Below are 20,965 nucleotides of genomic sequence, written 5' to 3' on the forward strand. Positions count from 1 at the left end.
CACTTGTTTTAAGCCTCTAACGTTGGGAGTTTGTTTCCGCCCGGAAAGGGATGGGGGAAGCACCTGAGAGTATTTAGATTTAGGACAATTTTCTAGGTGCGCATGCGTGTTGCATCTAAAGGGCGGGCCTAAAAGGAAGTGGGTATTGACCCGCGGGAACTGAAGCTGTTGTCTGAAAGCCGTGCGGTATCGGGGCGTTCTGGCGATTTGGAGGGGTGGATTCTTGTGTCCGGTGGTTGCAACTCGGGGGTTGTGTGAGACTCATTGCCAGAAGAAAGTTATTAAGCTTCTTACGTGGGTGGTGTTTTTTAAAAAATAGCATTTGGGTTTTACCCGCTTGGCTCCCTTTTCTCAACAAATCTTAACTCCGCCTCCACATCTGTTTGGTTTTGCCTTGCCAACAGCTCTCGGGCTGGGGAATGCACTGTTACTGTTATTATTACTCATGCAGCCGTTGTCTTGACATCCTCGTTTTCAGATTCATTGGCATGGTGCATTGGTAGACTGAGTGGAATTAATGGGTAAAAATGGTGCTCTAGTCTCTCTCTATGCTGTATTAAATACCAAAATTAAAATTTCTAGCTTTGCGAATATTCTCTTTAGACATTTTTTTAATTTAAAAGTCGATGACTGCATATTTCAAAATTACTTGAAATTCACGTTTTCTCTATCACACTCCCTCCTCCCCCCTTGCTTCTTACCCCACCTCCTCCCCAGTCCTCAAAGCTGTTCTGAAGTTTCATGGACCCAGGAGAAAGTTCTATTCAGAACTGCGAGACTAGTTTTATTAACAGTAATATGAAAGCTCCTGAGGTTAGCCCGGAAAAGAAAAAAAAGGTTAAAATACCAGCGAAGAGGCTTCGTGAGGTAGTTTCTCCAAATCAGGGAGACAATTTGGCTTTGCTGAAAGATGAGTTGTCCTGTATTCCTCCAGCGTTGTCTGCAAATAAACGTCTTCCTTTTAGAACGGGAACTAGCTTGACTGGAACGTTACGTGGTATGTGATGCCAAATAGTGTTTCCAGTTTTTATGTTTGTAAATCTTTAATATTTATTTTCATTTATTTTTTGTTTCAAAATTTAGAGGATTTTAAATGTATGTCTAGTTTGTAGAGATGTCGAAAACTCACCATTTTCCCTGGGAAAATGGCCAGGCACAGTCCGCATCTAATAGTATCGGATAGATGGAATGAATGAAACTTGAACATTTCCTATTGTGCTTTTTCTTTGTGTGGCTTTTGTACACTGTTCATGTTCACATTTGTGATAGACACACTTAACTTGCATGCTGAGCTTATTTTTCATCACTGGGGCTTTTTACCAAATATCCTACCTTGTGTTTGAATTACGATGTCCAGTTTGGCATAGTAGAAAAGCGCAACTTAGCCATTTGATGGGTTCCACGTTCCAATTCACTTACCCTGTCAGGAGATCTGTGAAAAGGAAGATAAGATGTGCTTTACCCAATTCATGGGTAGTTGTTAGGATCAAATTAATGAATATATGTGCAAAAAAAAATGCTTTTATAATGCTGCTTGGGGGGGGTACAGCATATCATATGCCTGATGTTAAATCAGGCTTTTATATTATGTACATATTTTACTTATGACAAGTGATTCTGTCCTAGTTAGTCCAAATCTAACAGTGTAATGATATCTTTTAAAACATTTTATATTCATTTCACTTGATTGTCAGTACTGACCCATATTTTCCAAAATACCAGCTGTAAATACTGTTTTCCTAAGGTTTTTTTGCATGAAAAATGGCTTCCAATTTAAGTCTTGCATTAATATAGACTTTATAGTTCTTGAATCATACTTGTACAGTTTCTAAATGTAATGTTCTGATTTGAAAATCACTAAGATTGATTTCTTTGTTTTGGTAGGTCCATCAGACTTAGCTTCTGCTAGAAATTATCACCAGCCTCCATTAAAAAATTCCCGTGTGTCAGAAAGTGTAAGCAAAAGATTCTTACTTATCCTCACATTAAAATTTTCAGTATTGTCAAGTAATGTGTACTTAAGTTATGTTTGATTAGCAACGGGCCTTGTTTTTATTTAAATTTCACTTAGGAAGAGAAATGTCTGACATGCAGCAGTTGTGACTTAGTGTTTGAGACATTAACCAGAAGGCCTTCCATAGAATCAAAAATACACATTAGTAAGATAATGACCATAGAGAGAAATAGTGTAACTGGCAAAAAAGAAAGCTGTTATTATTTAAGGGAAAGATATTCTGAACCAGAGAACTTATGTAAAGGTAACAGAACGGTAACAACATGAGGTGTGATTATACAGCATACAAACTATCGTGAGGTCTTTTGTGGGTTTTTTTTAGGCATCTTTAAGAAAGAAAAATATGAAATTCTCATGTTAATTTTTTTACTTATACTGCTGAAAATGTTTGATGATACATACAATGTTTTGATGATGCAGTATAATTAGACTGACCACTAATCATAATGTTGACATAAATATCGTCAACTTAACAAGTCTGTAAAGAAGACAGTTTCACAATATTTTGAAAATTGAAGCTGATAAACTAAGAATTAAAATGAAACTTTTGTCAATATTATCAAACACTCACAGGAAAAATACATAATTATGTGTTGTACTTGGTCCCTGAGTTGGTGTTTAGCCTTGGAGTTGGTGTTTTTGGTTTCTTTTTTGAGCAGGCCTTATTTAAAGATTAATGCTATTTGCATTTCATTATCTAAATAATTTTCCACATGTATAGATACACTGGTAATGTATGTTTGAGGGTAAATCGGTGCCATTTGTCCTGAAGATGATCAGGCAGGATTCCAATACATTTAACAGGGGCTCACAGCATGTTTCGTGTAGATTTGTCTAATGTGAAATATGCCTGGAAAACAAACCTAGCTCATTATCATTTCATCGTGAACACAGATGGAACTCTCTTTGCATCATGTTTTTGTTTCATAAATGAGTACTAAGATTACAGTGTGGATTGAGTTGGCCATGATATTTTAATGAGAAAATGTGATACGCTTACACTTATAAACGCTCCTATTCATACCTATTTCTCCCTACTCCCAGAAGATAAGGTATTCCTTTTCCTGTTTGGAGCTATTCATTGCAGAATATACAAAAAGAAAAAAAATTCCAACACTTAAAATCAACAACTGTTAACATTTTGAGGGTTTTTTTTTCTGTGTGTGGATATATATTATGAAATGGGACCATCCTGTTTTATAACTAAGTAGTATTAAGGATATTTTTTCTAACTAAGTAGTATTAGGGATATTTTTTGTCATATTTTTTCCTAGAAACTTTTAATAGGTTCACAGAACTTTTGTTCATATCTATCATTCGACATTAAAGTGTTTTTCTCCAATTTTTTGTAGTGTAAACAGCCATGTAATGAATATTCTGGTGTGTATCCTGCATCATTTCATTAGGATTAATTTCTAGATGTAAAATGATCAGATCAAAGGATATGCACACTTTTTGTAATGTTTATAAATTGTCTCCAGAAAGACTTTACCAATATATATTCTCTCCAGCAAGGTCATTAGTAGAATTATTTCCTCCCACTTTTACCAATACAGAATTAAATTAAAATTAAACAAAATGAAATCTTTGCCATTTGACATGTAAAAAGCATCCCATTGTTTTATTTTGTATTTTATTAATGAAATAATTTTTTGATGCATACGGTCATCTATATTTATTCTTTTGTGAATTACATATTTATGTGCTGTGCTTTTTCTTACTAATTTGTATGAGTTCTCTATATTAACTTCCCAGATGTCTTCTACTGGGATAGTTAATCTCATTGGCTTTTTTTTTTTTTTAAGGAAGTTAACACTTGTTATCAACCAATAACCTGGATCAGTTTTCTCTTATTAACTTTCTCTTTTCCCTTTAATGATGTAGCAGAAAAAAAAAAAAGGTATGTCTAGGCAAATGATTAGCAATGTTGAATGAATCTAGTACTTAAAAAGTCATGGTATCTCAGCACTGAATAGAATCTTAGAGATGAAGTTGCACATGTGAACAGAAGGCTATTTGTCAGTAGGTATGACCCATATAGGGAAGCCTTCCGAGATCACATTGCGCATGTGAACAGAAGGCTTTTTGTTGGTAGGTATGACCTGTATAGGGAAGCCTTCTGAGATCACTTGAGATCACAAGCTCAGTGAAGAAGAATGCTGTGATTAGTTTGTGATTTTGTGCCATGCATTGGCCATCCTTATGTACTCCGTTAGACTCACTAGGAATCAGATTTTCATGTTTAACAGTAGCAAGTGAGATGTTACATAATTTTCTCTGCTAAGAAGTGGCAAATTGGGGTATGAATGTGAATTTCAGGGCCACAGTTACTTGCTTGTTAATTTACTCATTCACTTATCTGACAGTTCACTAATTCATTCAACAAATCCTTGAGTAGCTTCAGGGTAGTTAAGCATTGAGGTGGTGCTGGGAATTAAGCGTGTAAAGCACACAGGCCTGTGCTCCCAAAACAGTAGTCACGTGGCTGTTAAATAGCACTTGGTAAGTAATAAACCATACAGTTTATTTAGCCCTTCATTTCTTCCTTTCGTATCCTAAAGGGTTTTTCTAAAGATGTTGCAGTGCAAGGATTGCCTTTGGGTGAAACAGAAGAGAACAGTGGACAAAAAGGTAAAAGGATAAATTTGATTTACATATTGTAAAATTTACCATATTTACCATTTTTAAGCATACAGTTTTGGCATTAAGCGCTTTCATATTGTGCAGCTCTCACCACCATCCATCTTCAGAACTTTTCCATCTTCCTCAGCTGAACCTCTGTACTACGCATTAACACCAGTTGTCCATCCCCACTCCCTCTAGTCTCTGGCAACTACCGTTCTAGTTGCTGTCTCTGTGAACTGCACTCTACTGCATATAAACAGAATCAGTCATACGATATTTGACCTTCTGTGATTGAGTTATTTCAGTTAGCGTACTTTCAGGGTTCATCTGTACTGTAACGTGTCAATTTCCTTCATAAGGGTAGAATTTTAAATATTTTTAGATATTCATTGATTTTTAGACATTCATTAAGCAGCCTTGTAGTTTTTTTCTTCTTCTTATTATTTTAATTAGTTTTTCATTCTAAATTAAGCTATTAATAGAATCTCTAAAATTCAGTATAGGGTTTGCAATAAAGGTAATTTTATTATTACCTTTACTACTGCATAGGTTTGGTACTAGAAACCTGTTTATAAATTCTGATTTCAGGTTTTAGATAGTCTTTGCTAAAATATAGCTTAAAAATGTGCTTTGAAAATTTTATTTAATGACTTTTTTTAAGAAGTTAGTTTTACCTTATTTTAACCAGTTTTCTCTTTAGAGTTTGAGAAATGTTCCTAATTTGGCTCCAGGTGTTTTTGATACAGTTTTCTCCCTAAGGTCTCACGTTGTGACTTGTTATTCAGTCGCTTGTGTCTTGCCCTTTTTAAATCATGAAATCCTATTGCTGAATTCTTAAGTATTCTTTTAGTTAAAAAGATATTTTTTTGAGTAGCTTATTAAAATTTAACACATTTTCAGGACTCTGAAATATATTTTTATGTTTTGATTTTGCAGCAAAGGACATCTTTATTTCCCAGTACAACACAGGACAGAAAGATGCTCTGAGGGCAGTTTTAAAACAAAAGTAAGTTTCGCTTAGAGGAAAGAGATGGGCCATTTCTTGTATTTTTATGTAGTTTTCTAAAATCAGCCTCATTTACTTTGGATATAGGAAAAACTTTCTTTGCAATGTGTGAGACATGTATTGTGTGATAATATATTTAAAGCATTTTTCATTGTACTTGGCACATATAAAGTACTCAATAGCTATTAAGGATTATTATAGGAGAGGTACTGTTCTAGTATTTTATGCGAATTAACTTCTTTAATACTCACAAAATCTAACGAAACATCCCATTACCATCCCGATTTTACAGAATTTCCATTTTATAGATGAGGAAGCTGAGGCACAAAGAGATTGATTTTTCCCTGTGTCATTTAGCAGGTAGACACTTGGCTGGAGTTCAAACACAGGCAATCAGGCTATAGATACAGCCTGTGTCTTAATCACATCACTATGCCACTTGTGGCAGTGGTCAAGTAGTTCCAGATACATCATGCCTCTTATTTACATCCAAGAACATTTAGACTTTTCCTGGTCAAGATTTGAGGAAAGGGACAAGCTTAGTGTCTGGATGGAGTGAAGGGAGACCATGGCTACTATTCTGCCTAAATGTTCCCTCTCCACATTATCTTAGACACCAATAACATACAAGACCAGCCCTGTCAGTAGCACCGTGGTAAATACGAAAGAGTGCATCCACTAGTCTGGAGGCAGTTTTCATTATTTTTGTCGTTAGTGGAGATGGGATGAGAATCATATTCTTAGGCTAAATGTATTCTACTCCTGAACCACAGCAGCATGGAAAACCCTTTGGGAAATAGGAAAAATTTTTTACTTACTTTTGAACTCTCACTTTATTTAAGAAGGAAATTTTGTGTTAGTTCTGAAGTTTGGAGATTAGTATGTTTAATAATACAATTAAAATAAATACACGAGTACTAAAATAAAAATATTATTCTTTTTTTCACTTCGTTATTCATAGTATGCATGCTATAGTTGGAAAATATTGGACTAACAAAAATAAATACTGTCTCTAAACTACAAAGGTGCGATGTGAGCTGCCAAAGTTTCACAGCTCTGGCCTCACCATGTTTTTCCTCTTTGATTTGTTCAGTCTGCTCTTCCCAATGTGTGATTTGGTGTTTAGGAAAGTAATTTGGATGGTATATTGTATACTGGGGTTTGTAAATATATAAGAAAAGGGCATGAGGGGTAGTGCAGTCTCCTAAATTTTGTACTTGAACTAAAAATTGCGGATTATTTCTAACTCAGACAGAAAGTGATTACTGCTTTTATCTAGCTGTCCTCCAATAGTATTGAAGTGGCCGCTTGTCACTACAATTGGAGTTTAGCAACTTGCCTTCAAGTCAGAACTCTCCAAACTGAAATCACTTAGACTTCTCAGAACTTGCAGGTCTGAGAGGGAGAAGTTTTCATAAACAAGCAGACAGTAAGAGGTAACTGTGAACACTGCTCTTCTTACCTGTTGACAGACAGTAGTTATCTTCCCATGTCAGGATAAATAAACAGAAACTTTTTTAAAAAAATAAACTTTTTAAAAGATTTTATTTATTTATTTATTTATTTATTTATTTATTTAGAGTGGAAGGGAGGGAGAAAGAGAGGGAGAGAAACATCAGTGTGTGGTTGCCTCTCATGTGGACCCAACATCAGTGTGTGGTTGCCTCTCATGTGCACCCAACTGGGAACCTGGCCTGCAACCCAGACATGTGCCCTGACTGGGAATTGAACCCGTGACCCCTTGGTTTGCAGCCGGTGCTCAATCCACTGAGCCACAGCAGCCAGGGCTTTTTTTTAAAAAAAAGGAAAAAAGTATAGGAAAGGCTTCTGAGAAGATAATTGCAAATGTAGAGAATAATAGTTGAATCAGAACAATAAAAGTGATTCTCATGTTGGATTAAAAGACGGTTTAATTATGTTGGAAAAAATAAATTTCTGTAGTCTATATTGATTTTTTTTTTAAATGGTAGATGGAATTTGGCAAAGTGATTCTAAAATTTACCCAGAAGGGCATGCAGTTGAGAATGTATATACAGACAGTTAAGAATAGATAGATATAGAATACACAGTTAAGAATAGCTAATTTTGGATAAACAAAAGTGGAATGATGGAAAATTTGCCCTATTTGATAGCATAATATGCTCCAAAGCTATTAGGAATGAAGAGTCTGGCCAGAGTGTCTAGAACTAGGGAAAATGTCCTAAAATGTGTCTGGACAGGTAAGCAAGGGGCCAGATTATGACCTCCTTTTAAGAAGTTTGAACTTTAAGAGAGATGGCAAATCATTAAAAAATTTTAAAAGGCTCTCTCAGGCAGTTATATCAAATGATAGATTAGAAAAAGGCTGAACTGTAGTATAGGAACCCAGTTGGCTATACGTTTTTCAGGTGCCTCTTTGATAGGTGGGTTAGATTAGTCCTGAATACATTGAGCAGTGGTGGAATGAGGGTGGGAATCATGCTTTGTTGGAGGAGAGGAGTAGACAGAGTTGGAAGATAATTTGGAGATAGAATTGACAGGAATTGATGAATCGAGATTTCTGGCTTTTATAAATACATCGTCATTAGTATTGGTCATTGAGAAAGGGAATCCTTGAGAAAAAAATCTTTGGAGGAATAAATTTCATTTTAGATATGGGCAGGGACCTATGAGACATACAAGGTCTGTCCAGAAGGCATCCAACCATGTAATATGAAAAAGACATTTATTGAAGAAGATACAAGATATAAGAAACACTGTACATAGGACAAAGATGCCTCAGTCCCTTTCAGAGTAGGCACCTTGGGACCTCACAGTTCTCTCAGTTGCCATCAGCTGCCCCATCATATTTTCCTCAATCTCATGGACAGTCTGAAATCTCTTCCCTTTCAAGGGTGATTTTAGTTTTGGGAAAAGCCAGAAGTCACAGGGCACAAAATCTTGGCTGTAGAGGGTCTGAGTCACCTGGGGGATTTGATGTTTCACCAAAAAACTCTGCATGAGATGTGATGCATGAACAGGCATGTTGTCATGAGGAAGCTGCCAATCACCAGTTGCCCATAGCTACAAGGTTCATGCAAAATTTGATGCAGATTCGTTGCTCTACTTGCTCAGTCATTTTGAATATGATGGCCACACAGTACACATGCTCACTCAAAGATGTGTACTGTCCCCACTGACTAGTACAGTGAAGTCATCACTGTTCATGCATGTGCACTCCAGTCTACTCTTCTTAGCTGCCAGGTTACATAGATGTGCAAACCATTCTCATTATATTAACAATGGCTGGACTTTTTCTGGATAGACCTTGTACAGGTAAAAAGTGTCCAGTAGGAAACTGAATATAAAGATCAAGTCTACAAAAGGGATCTAAGCTAGAAATCCAGATTTGGAGTCATCAGTATGTAGTAAATGGTAGTCCAAGCTCTAGAAATGGTTGGCGTGACTCAAGAGTGTGAGAGGGAAAAGAAAGATGGCATAGGATAGGACTGAGGAAACCAAAACTCTCTAAGAGATATGCAGAGATAGCAAGGTAGCTATTAATTGCTATTCAGAAAGTTTATCCAGAGTCGTAGGGAGGTACGGTGTTAACAAAGCCAAGGGCAATGAGGTTCTCAGTCTGACATGCTGCTCAGAGGTAAAATAAAGATAAGGACTGAAAAGTGGCCATTGAATTGAGCAAGACTTACTGGTGACCTTGGTTAGAGAAGTTTCAGCAAATTATTGGGGTAGTTGCCAGATTCAGGATTTAGGAATGAAGAAAAAAAAATTTTTTTTAAATGCTAGAAGGAAATACCGTATTTTGCTGTGTATAATGCACACCCACGTTTTTGTGTGCATTATGCACGGGATTATTATACTCATTATTATACCCATGGTATACAATCATTATACACACGTATAATGTGCATCGTTGTTTTTCCCTCAGAAGTTTGAGCAAAAGGTGAGCATCATACATGGCAAAATACAGTAATTTCTTCTGAATGGGAGAGTTATGTGTATTTTCCAGTTTTTTACACTTAGAAGCTTTTTACATTTGTTACATTGAGTGTTTATTAATTTGCTAATTGGAAAAAATAAAATTTAAAAGCCTGTAAAGAAGTTGATGTCTATACCTGGCTGGTGTGGATAGAGCATTGGCTTACGAACCGAAATGTTGCTGGTTCGATTTCTGGTCAGGACACGTGCCTGGGTTGCGAGCCAGGTCCTCAGTTGGGGGTGTGCAAGAGGCAACCAGTCGATGTTTCTCTCACACATTGATGTTTCTCTCTTGCTCTCTTCCTCCCTCTGTCCCCTCTCTCTAAAAATAAATAAATTAAATGTTTAAAAAAAAAGAAGTTGATGTCTAGCCTTGTAATGTTATTTCCCTTGTTGGTCAATTAGCCTGTTAATGTAAAATGAGAGATCTTAAAGTGTAAGTCATATTCAGAATCCACACGGAAATGAGAGGGAATATCTGAATTGTATTTTCTTAACACAACACTCAGTTAAATATATGTATATGGAGTGCCTGCTACATGCTTAGTTCTTTGTTAGTTGCTCTTTGGCATAAAAGAAGTCTCCCTCCCTGCCTCCACCCTAAGTTATTTAGAGCTTAGTTGGGAGAGAATATGTACATAAATGGGGGAATGAGTGATTAGAACTCATAGGAAAGAGCACTGCATTCTCTATATTATTAAACTATTCTGTACAGACATTTAAACCCTAGCATGGCTGTCAAGTATCAATTGTGTGATGTAAGCAGTAAATGCAAAAGGAGTTAAGGGAGAGATCAAGAGGAAGTGTTACAAGGACAGGTTTATTTTAAAAGGTAAGGCTGACGTTGGATCTTAAAGGAGAAGGTTATAAGTGGGTAGAGGAAAACTCAGAGAACGGAGTGACAAAAAGCAAGGAGTCAGCTGTGGAATGGTGTGGTGTAGTAAGTGAGGAGCGTGACTCCTGAGAGTCGTTTTGTGGAGTAATAGGAGGTGTATCTAGGAAGCTAGGGCAGGGACAGATCATGGAGTAGGTGGAAGGCCAGCAGGACAAATCATTTAGTTGGCAGCTTATTTAGTTGCCTATAAGGAATAATTTTAGATTTTTGAATGGTGGAGAAATGTGTGTGGGAAGTTTTTAAGCAAGTAAAAAGTGGAAGAATGAAAACAGTTGGCAAGAGATGATGAAATGTTTTACTGGAAAGGGAGAATAAGAGAGAAGTGCTGCCCTGAGGGAGAAGGCTAGGTGTCCTGGGAAGATCTCTGGGAGTCGGGCCCTAAGTGCTGTTACTAGTTCATCATCTGTAAAACTGGGAAATTAGGATGGACGCCCCCCCTCCCCCGGCTTTTATATTCTATGACACTATTCCGGCAGCTGTGATGGAATAATTGACACAACTTGATGACTCAGGTAGGTATGAGAAGGTTAAGCAGAGGATAGAGAAGACAAGATTACTTTAAAATTTTGAGACAGGAAAGTGATATTCTTAGTAGAAATGAGGAAATATCAAAGATGAGTAAGTTGGAGAGCTGCTCTGTGCCTTCTTTAAAAATCCAGAGGGGGAAATCCAGCCGCTGGGGATGGAGTGCATTCCCGCCGATTTTACTTAGATTCTTTTACTGGAGACTCTTCAGTTTTGTCAGTGGTTTATTTCATTGTCTTCTTTAGGCCAAATATAAAGTGAAATTGACCAGTCTTTTATTTTTAGTATTTAGTTAAATATCTTATTGCAAATATGTATATAATTTGCTGGACTCATTTTTATTTATTTTTAATTAGATTTATTGGGGTGACATTGGTTAATAAAATTACATACGTTTCAAGTGTACTGGGGTACAGTCAGCGTGTTCACTGTTCACTGAAAGGGTGGTGGTCCGAGCCCACCCTAGATGTTCTCTTTCCCCCTCTTAAGCGCTATTTTCCCAACTGCCAGAAAGCCAAACTTGGTGGGCTCATCTTTAATTCAGGCTGTTTAATAGTGTGTGTTTTGTGCCTGTTTTAAGAAATCGTGTGACATTTGAAAAATTAAAGCTAAAGGTGCTACAATTCAAAAAAATTTTTCAGCAGTTTAAAAATCTTCCTTGGGTTGTTTTCCTTTGGGAATAAAACTTGGCACTTGAATTCTTAGAGCCTTTTCTGCATGTTTTAAATACGTACTTCCTGAATATGTATCTTTGTTATTGTGCCCATGTCTTTTTCATATGTGCCTTATATCACTGCCTTCAAGGAAGTATCTTATTTCTTTAGTGACCTGAGCCTTTATAGATTTCAATAACCAAATGCCTGAAAAGATGCTGATTAGGAAAACCAGGTGATTTTCTTTTTTAAAAACCAAGAAAACCCTCTGTCAGAAGATTACCACTGTATGTATTTCTTGAAATGGTTCAAGCTCACTGAGTATATTTTTGTTCCCTTTTTATTTACAGAGCCCAAAGCATGCCTGTTTTTAAGGAAGTAAAGGTACAGCTTTTAGAGGATGCAGGCACAGAAAAGGACGCTGTTGCTCAGGAGACTAGAACTTCACCCAGTGGCATTGATTCAGCTACAACTGTGGCTGCAGCAACTGCTGCCGCCATTGCAACGGCAGCTCCTCTGATAAAAGTATATTTTTCTCCTCAGATATTCACTCATAACTACTTTGTAAAATGCAGAGATATTTTTAGGAACTGATTCTAGAAATGACTGTGTTCACCTATAGGTTAGGGACATTCCAGTTGCTCTGAATTTGAAAAAATTTTGTTTGTGGTGGTATATTACCTTCCAGGAGCTGTGCGACTTCCCCCTGGTTGCTATGAAAATGCTAGAGAACCCAGTGCTAACCCCTGGTTTTAGCACTGAAAAGATCTCATCTCGGGAACCTTGCAGTCCTGGGCAACCTGGGATACTCTACCATTCTTATTTTAGAGCAAGGGCGACCTTAGAAATCATCCCTGCCAACCTGCTCAGTTTGTGAATGGGAGAACTGAGAAGCAGGTCAGAGCAGCAGCAGGTTGCAGAGCCACTAGCTGGCAGAGCCAAGACTGGAACTCCAGGCTGCTGACCTAACACAGCCTGAGATTTGTGAAATATCAAAAGCTACTTTGTTTTGTTATTTCCTTCTTTTTAATTTCCATTTAAGTACTTTTATTTCTGGCATTATAAAACACACGTGGCAGATCTGGTATTATTTTTTTTATGAAAGTTCTACTTAAGGATAACTGTTATACCTTTTTTTTCTGTGATTGTAAAAATAAAGGCATTAAATCATCAGATTTAGAAGGTAAAAATTTGGTTTGATCATTTCTCAATACCAGTTACTTTAAATAACCTTTCTAGTAATTGACCATATTTTTGATATCTTTTGATATTTTTATTGTCATAGGTGCAGAGTGATTTGGAAGCAAAGGTCAACTCTGTTACAGAATTATTGAATAAGTTACAGGAGACCGATAAGCAGTTACAACGTGTCACAGAGCAGCAAGCAAACATTCAGGACAAACATGAGAAGCGACACTGTCATGATCACGAGAAGCAAATGAATGTGTTTATGGAGCAGCACATTAGGCATCTTGAAAAACTACAGCAACAACAAATAGACATTCAGGTATCCATAACAAGGCCAGCGCACATTCCATGGGCTTTTACCATTTGGATCTCTAAGCGAATACTCATTGATTATTGCAATAGCTCGTTAGGTTGTAACAATTTTAGTTCTTAAGCAATGATTGCTTGTTCATCATTCTTTTCCTCTATTTGGAGAACTCTGCACATTTTAGTTCAAATGTCAGTGGTTCTGTAAGACCTCTCCTTATAGTTGGCTTCTGCTTTTGTGGTATTTCTCCTCACACCATTTTTAAAGTGCTCATTTCACATTGTGATTATTTGTTACATCAGTGTTGCTTAGCCTGGGAATGTGCATCACCGTCACTTAGAGAACTTTATAAAGATACACATGCTGTACCTCTCAGAGATTCTGAGACCGCAGGTCTGAAGTAGGGTCTGGAAATCAAAAGCTCTGTAATCATTCTGATTCACTCCTTTGGGTGAGAACCACCCAGTATACATTTTGCTTCTGCAATTAATTAAAAGTATGAGCATTGTTTACTGTCTTTTGAATATGAGGCACTGAGCTATTTATTATAAAAGGAAGTTATCCTCACAAGAAGCTGATAGTATAGTTTCTTATTTATTGTGGAATTTCCAGGTCCTGGGATAGTACCCAGCATTCAGGTACTCTGTGTATTTTATTATTATTATTATTATTATTATTATTATTATTATTATTTTATTTTATTGTTATTGAATGAGTAAATGACCAGAATTATAACTACATTGGCTTTAATATACTTTTTTTCTAATTAATGTGCAACTTTAAAACTTAAAAAAAATTAAATTTAAATATTATAGTTAGAAGATTATGCAAAAACAAGTTTATTATAGCTTGATATATTATCACAAAGTAAACACTAGTCTGCTGTAATTTTTAAGACTTCTTAATGAGTTTTTCTTGAGCTTTCATGTGGTTTAAGATAGTATTTTTATTGGAATTATTATAGGCATACAAAATAAAGTTTTAGTAAGCACTCCATCATAACTAAAATTGAGTGTGCCTCATGTCATCTAGTGAGAGGCTGGGAGTGGGTCTCTGAGAGTCCTCTTAGTCTACAAATAACTGTACTCTGACCTTGATTTCCTCGCCTAGAAAACGTACGTTTTTGTCCTGGACAAAATGAGATGGCACATTTGGAAGGCACTCTGATTTCTTAAAGAGAGGATCCTACTTAACCTATGTGTCTGTTTGCCATTCATCCATCCTTCCATTAATAAACCCATGATTTATTGGCTTTCTGATTTTGGAAGAATGGAATATTTGCTAATTCAGATATTTTATTTATAAAGCTTATAATTACAGAGGCAGTTGAGATATTAGTGACGTACTAGTTTTATTAGTAGTTCATAAATGCTTAATGAATTGAAATTTATTGAGTCTCTCCCATCTGTTTTATGTAGAGAGATCACTACACGTTCATAAGAATTCGATAAAACTATGAATATTTTTAGGGTTTTTTTCTTACATGGCATAAAAGTCTCTTTCGAAATCAGTTTTATTAGGTATGATACTTACACGATTCAGGTATTTTAACAAATAGTGCTGGAAACAGTCACCACTATGGTTCCCACCTGTACATAAGTGCATATATTATTGCTGCTACTGAGTATGGCTACCATTTGAGTGCTTGAAAGTAATGGTTTTTAATCCTTTATTTTAAAAAAAATCATTCAGAATATAAAAAATGAGATGTTTTGGTTTTAAATTATGTGGTTGAAGTGGAGGTCATCTCCTAGCCTGTAGCAGTGCCCCCTGGCCGTCTCTGAATTAGAAAGGACGAAACTGAGGTTTAGAATGGGGAAATACCATGGTCCAGGTCCCACCCCAGAGCCAGACTGACTCGCGGCCTTTGGGGTACTCTGCCCTTTTCGTGGCATCACTGCCGCAGTGGGTGGTTGTGTGCAATGTATGTGTTTTCATTGTTTATTGAACCTAAGGAATTGTTTTAAGTCCTGTAATAAGTCTCAGTATATTTTGTCATCTAACCCTTTCAAATGATATTTGAAATCGATAAGATAATTTTCTTCTAGACGCATTTCATTAGTGCTGCACTCAAGACTAGCAGTTTGCCGCCTGTCGCTGTGCCTCCTCCTAGAGTGGTGGACAACTCTTCTGTACAACCAGACTATTCTAATCTTGGTAGCGGTAATTTGTCTTCACATAACATACTTGGCTCCAGAAAAGGTAAACATACGCAGTTCTTTCTGAATTAAAAATGTCAGCTATGAATTTCCTTTGTGGTGTGTTATTGGGTCGTTGATTATGTCTTTGTTTTATAAAATTAGTTCTTTTTGTAGGTCATGTAATTTTTAGGTCATTTGGAAATTTGATCATGTCCTACTTTATGTTTTAAATTAATAAACTTCATAAATTGTCAGAAGCACTTAAAAATTTAGAAACATTTTTTTTTACTTATCTAGTATCAAACATACTTATAATCAGTTCTCCAGTTCTCTCACAAACAGAGTATTTAGTATTTTCTTAAAGATGTTAGGAGAGAAATCACCTGATACAATTATAAATGATTTCTAAGTATTTCCAAAGAATTAATAATGTAAGTTTGTCTATCTTAATGAGATTTTAGAAATTTCTTTATAATAACAGGAATACATAGCTTATTTGTATTAAGCCTTTGGAATTTAAAGTAAATGAATAAATGTGTTCCAAATTATCGATATTTGAATAATAAATGAATGAAAATCAAGTGTTATCCCTTTAATGATATACAGGTCCATGTGGAACAATATCTACAGCATTTGATTTGTTAGAACATTATTGTATTACATGCGTATTAAACATTCCTTATAGTTGTTAGGTGCTTATGTTTTACAATAAATGAGTGGTCCTTACAAAACTATTGGGGAGTAATGAGTCAATTTTTAAGTTGTGAGGGGAGGAAGAGGAAGCACAGACATGTTAGGACTCACCTGGTCAAGGTCGTCTGGCTTTGACAGTAGAAGTGTCAGAGCTACTGCCAGAACTCAGGTTTCATTAGGACCGAGACATGTGCTTTCTATAGAAGTAGACGCTTGTTTTACACTCAGTTGTGGAGCATTAGTTGTTCATAATTTTGTTCTTTTCAAATTTGAGTTTTAAAGGGAAAAGATGTTTGTTTTATTGATTATATACTGAATTGGTTTTTTGTGTATTTTAGTGACAGTAACAAATTTTTTTAATGGGCAAATTAAACATTTAAATTAAACTGTATTTTTCTGTGATTTTTTTGTGGGCATACATCATTTTTACACCCTTGTAGTTGTAGCACATATATAACTTCATACTGCTTCTTTTGTTTTTTTCCGAAGATTTTATTTATTTATTTTTAGAGAGGGGGGAAGGGAGGGAGAGAGGGAGAGAAACATCAGTTGTGGTTGCTTTGTGTGCCCCCTACTGGGGACCTGGCCCACAACCCAGGCATGTGCCCTGACTGGGAATTGAACCGGTGACCCTTTGCTCTGCAGTCTGGTGGTCAATCCACTGAGCCATACCAGCCAGGGTGATACTGCTTCTTTATTAGCATACCAAAAGTATTTCTCAGGGAATCAACAGCAAATCTGAAGACACAGAAGAATGGACCAGCAATCAGGAAAACAGGATAGTGGAAGTCGCCCAACTGGAAGATCAAAAAGAAAAAAGAATTAAAAAGCATGAAGATAGCATAAGGGACCTATGGGACCACATCAAGCGTACTAACATTAGAATCATATGGGTCCCAGAAGGAGAATAGAGACAGAAAGGGACAGAAAACCTATTTGAAGAAATAATGGCTGAAAACTTTCCTAATTTGGCACAGGAAACAGATATCCAAGTCCAGGAAGCACCGAGAATCCCAAACAAGATGAACCCAAAGAGACCCACACCAAGACACATTATAATTATGTTGTTGAAAGTTAAAGATAAAGAGAGAATCTTAAAAGCAGTGAGAGAAAAACTAGTTACATACAAGGGTATTCCCATAAGACTGTCAGCTGACTTTTCAACAGAAACTTTGCAGGCCAGAAAGGAGTGGCGTGATATATTCAACATGATGAAAGGAAAAAGCCTACAACCAAGAATACTCTACCCAGCAAGGTTATCATTCAGAATAGAAGGAGAGATCAAGATTTTCTCAGACAAGCAACAGTTAAATGAGTTCATTGCCACAAAACCAGCATTACAAGAAATGTTAAAGGGAATTCTTTAAGTGGAAAAGACCAAAACTAGAAATGAGATGAAAAAACATGTACTGGTAAAGGCAAACATATAGTAAAGAGAGTAGACCAACCACTTATAAATGTGGTATGAAAACAATTAAAATGGCAATAAGCACATACCTATCAATAATTACTTTGAAGTTGACTAAGTGCTCCATTGCAAAAACAGGATGTCTGAATGGTTAAAAAAAAAACAACAACAAGACCCCTACATATACTGTCTACATGAGACTCCAGATTGAAAGTCACACAGAGACTGGAAATAAATGGAAATGAAAAAAAAAAAGGACAAGCTGGGATAGCATTATTTACACTAGCCAAGTCCCTGAAGCAGCCCAGGCGCTCCTCACTGGATGAACGGATAGAGGTGGGGGGTGTGTGCGCACAACGCACTGGGGTGTCACTCAGCCATAAAAGAAACGGATCCTGCCATTTGCAACAACACGGATGGACCCAGATGGTATTATGTTAAGTGAAATTAAGTCAGAGAAAGACAAATACTTTTGTCATTTCACTTAGGGATGGAATCTAAAAAACTAAAATGAACAAACCCATAGATAGAGAAACACTGATAATTGCCAGAGGATTGGGCGGTAGGGGTATGGACAAAAAGGCTGAAGGGATTAGGAGGTACAATGTAAATAGTCATGGGGATGTACAGGACAACGTAAGGACTGTTTATATCACAATAACTTCGTATTGTGACAGATGGACAGTGGACTTTTTGTGGCGATCACTTTGTAAGGTGCATAAATGTGAAATCTCACTCTTCTGCACCTGAAACTAATATAACATTGTATGTCAACTGTACTTTAATTCAGAAGAGCTTTACATTTCAGAATAAAAATTAGACGTGAAACCAAAAAAAATATTTCTCATATTTACATAATTTCATAATATTAACTTTTAATGACTAAAAGATAGTCTGTTGAGCTTAGTACTTCCTATGCTTAGTGCCAGATGGTCTTATTAGTTTTCATTACCATGAGCAGTGTCCAGCCATTCTGTTTCCATCATAGCCTAGCGCTGAATAATACCATATTGATTTGTTTTATTTATTAGCTATAAGTATAAAATGTTATCTGTATTTCTTTTGATTTCTAGTGAGGATAAAGTTATTTCTTATACTTGGTAATAATTTGTATATCCTGTATGCTTTTGGTTTTATTTTTAAAATATGGGGAAGAGTAACACTATACAATTTGTAGTTTTTTAAAGAATAGTTTATTTTCTCTTAAAGCACTTTCAAGAGAGGTTGAAGATACAGGTTTTGATAAACAGAAATCTTCTTTGGAGACACCAGCACCTCGCAGGTTTGCTCCTATACCTGTTTCAAAGGATGATAAAATATCAAAGGAGGAAAATCCTGTGGAAGAAAAAGAAAATATGGAGATAGCAGGTCATACAGGTAATAAAGCAATTATTATTAGCATACACTACTTTTATTAGACCTATGTCATAGTAACTAACATGGGCCCTCTATTTTTAATATTTTTCTGTAAATGATACTGGGCAAATCAAGCTTCCTTAGATTCTTTGTAGAAGGAGTTAGAGATATGCACTATGATTATATTCTGATTGTCTTCTACAGGTTATTACTTAAACCTTTGTTCATTTGTTAATGAACAAATTTTGCTTTTAGTAAATAAAAAATAATGCTCTGCTGATTGTTTTAGAGTATATTTTCTTATGTTTTTAGGTGTGAATTTCAATAATAAAACTCAGAAACTTAACATTAATTACTGTGTTCAGTTGGAAAAAGTGTTCATGTATTAACTTTTATAAGTGACCTGAAATAATTAAGACCCTTAAATATAGTCCTTCTAGTAAAAGTAAGTGAAAATGTTAAGTATAAGCTTTTATTCCTGAAATTATTTGATTTTTTTGAAAATCCTCATCCAAGGACATGTTTTCAATGATTTTGGAGAGAGAGGAAGGAAGGGCAGAGAGACACACACAGCGGGAAACATCAGTGTGAGAGAGGAACATCAATTAATTACCTTCTTATATGCACCCCAACTCAAGATGGAACCCGCATCCTGGGCATGTGCCCTGACTGGGAATCAAACCCATGACCTTTTGGTCTACGGGACGATGCTCCAACCAACTGAGCCACACCAGCCAGGGCAATTCTTGGAATTCTTTAAATGCATTTAAGTCTTGTCTTGGACATATTTAAAGAGTTTTAAGGAATTTAAAAAATAATAAAATCCTTTAAAAACCAACTTCACTACATAAAAGTTATGTAGTCTCATTAAAGATGAGGCTAAAGAGAACATTCAACTAATAGTTGCTATGAAGAAAAACTTTTCTTTCAAATTCATTTTTTCTGTAATGGAAATAAATTCAGGCCTAAACTTATACCTATATAGTTTTCATGAGTTATAAAATTTAGTTTAATTTGATGAGTGTATTTATAACTTATATTACAGAGTGAATTGAGTTGATCATCACCATATGCTATTTTAGTATAAATATGTGAGGTGTTATAAAGAAGGTGAAGTAGTACTTGAAAAATTATACTGTATTTCTCTTATTGTAGGAACTGTAAGACTGTTGGAACAAATTCTGAATAATCAAGATTCTTTGACAAGAATAAGTGAATCTTCAGACAAAACCTCACAAAGCAGGTCAAAAATAGGTTGGAATCCTGAGAGGAGAGACAGGTAAAAACAGGAGAGTGGAATAAAAGCTAGATTTTATAGAGCTTTGTTCACATTTCTAAAATTTCTTTAAGAATCTTAATAAATTTTTAACACTTCTTTTTAAAATTATCTTAGATCTAGTTACCGTATTCTGCCGCTAAAGTATCTTCCTCCGTTTCTATAATATAGTCACAAAGTGAACCTATCGTACCTAACTTTCTCAAAATGCAGATTATTAATTTCTGATGAATGCATATTCATTTCTGATGAAATGCTATCTGAGATTTGCTTCAAAAATAATCCAGGGCAGAGTACAGGAAACAGGGTTGGAAGTATAAAGGAAAGGAAGACAGCCATGAGTTAATGATCACTATAGTTAAATAAGGATATACATGGAAGTCATTGAAGTTAAAGGCAAATTTCAATGAAGTTAAAGGCAAATAAGCACTACTAGCGCCATCTTCTGGAAAAACACTAAACAAACTTTTTGGCCAACCCAATACACTTTAGTCCATTTACATTTGATATAATTATCAATACAGTAAGGTTTATGTCTGCCATGTGCTATGTGTTTTCTGTATGTCTGAGGTTTTCCTTTATTTCACCTTTCCAATGTAAAGGCTTCTTTTGTATTAAATATGTATTTTCTAGCATAACATTGTAATTCCCTTGTTTATTTACTATATTTTTTGAGTATTTTCTTAGTGATTACTATAGGGATTACAATTAACTTTTAAATTAAAACAACCTAGTTAGGATTAATACTGATCCAATAGGATTAAAAAATTTTGCTCCAGTACAGCTTTATATCTTCCCCCTTTCTTTATGTTATCACTGTCTTATAAATTACATCTTTATACATTACAGACAGCTTGGTAATTATTGCTTTACGTAATTTCTTATTTATTTTATTAAGATTTGATTTATTTTTTAGAGAGG

The 20,965-nt window shown here is 35.7% G+C and overlaps 1 protein-coding gene across 10 annotated transcripts in view; it reads left to right on the top strand.

Annotated features, from left to right (window-relative positions):
* The first annotated feature begins 111 nt into the window (after positions 1 to 111).
* KIAA0586 (KIAA0586 ortholog) overlaps positions 112 to 20,965 on the top strand; it is a 97,240-nt gene continuing 76,386 nt past the window's right edge. For 3 of the 10 annotated variants that reach the window (XM_053927931.1, XM_045201660.3, XM_024567813.3), the window contains exons 1-9: positions 113 to 997; positions 1,885 to 1,955; positions 4,576 to 4,645; positions 5,576 to 5,645; positions 12,026 to 12,200; positions 12,961 to 13,182; positions 15,219 to 15,372; positions 18,622 to 18,789; positions 19,924 to 20,047. In XM_053927931.1, coding sequence (XP_053783906.1) covers positions 742 to 997; positions 1,885 to 1,955; positions 4,576 to 4,645; positions 5,576 to 5,645; positions 12,026 to 12,200; positions 12,961 to 13,182; positions 15,219 to 15,372; positions 18,622 to 18,789; positions 19,924 to 20,047 — 1,310 coding nt within the window. In that variant the 5' untranslated portion in view covers positions 113 to 741. Of the gene's footprint in view, positions 998 to 1,884; positions 1,956 to 4,575; positions 4,646 to 5,575; positions 5,646 to 12,025; positions 12,201 to 12,960; positions 13,183 to 15,218; positions 15,373 to 18,621; positions 18,790 to 19,923; positions 20,048 to 20,965 lie in introns of all 10 variants that reach the window. The other 7 variants (XM_045201663.3, XM_045201662.3, XM_045201666.3 and 4 more) reach the window with 6 other exon arrangements.

Source organism: Desmodus rotundus, chromosome 7, assembly GCF_022682495.2.
Source record: "Desmodus rotundus isolate HL8 chromosome 7, HLdesRot8A.1, whole genome shotgun sequence".
NCBI lineage: Eukaryota > Metazoa > Chordata > Mammalia > Chiroptera > Phyllostomidae > Desmodus > Desmodus rotundus.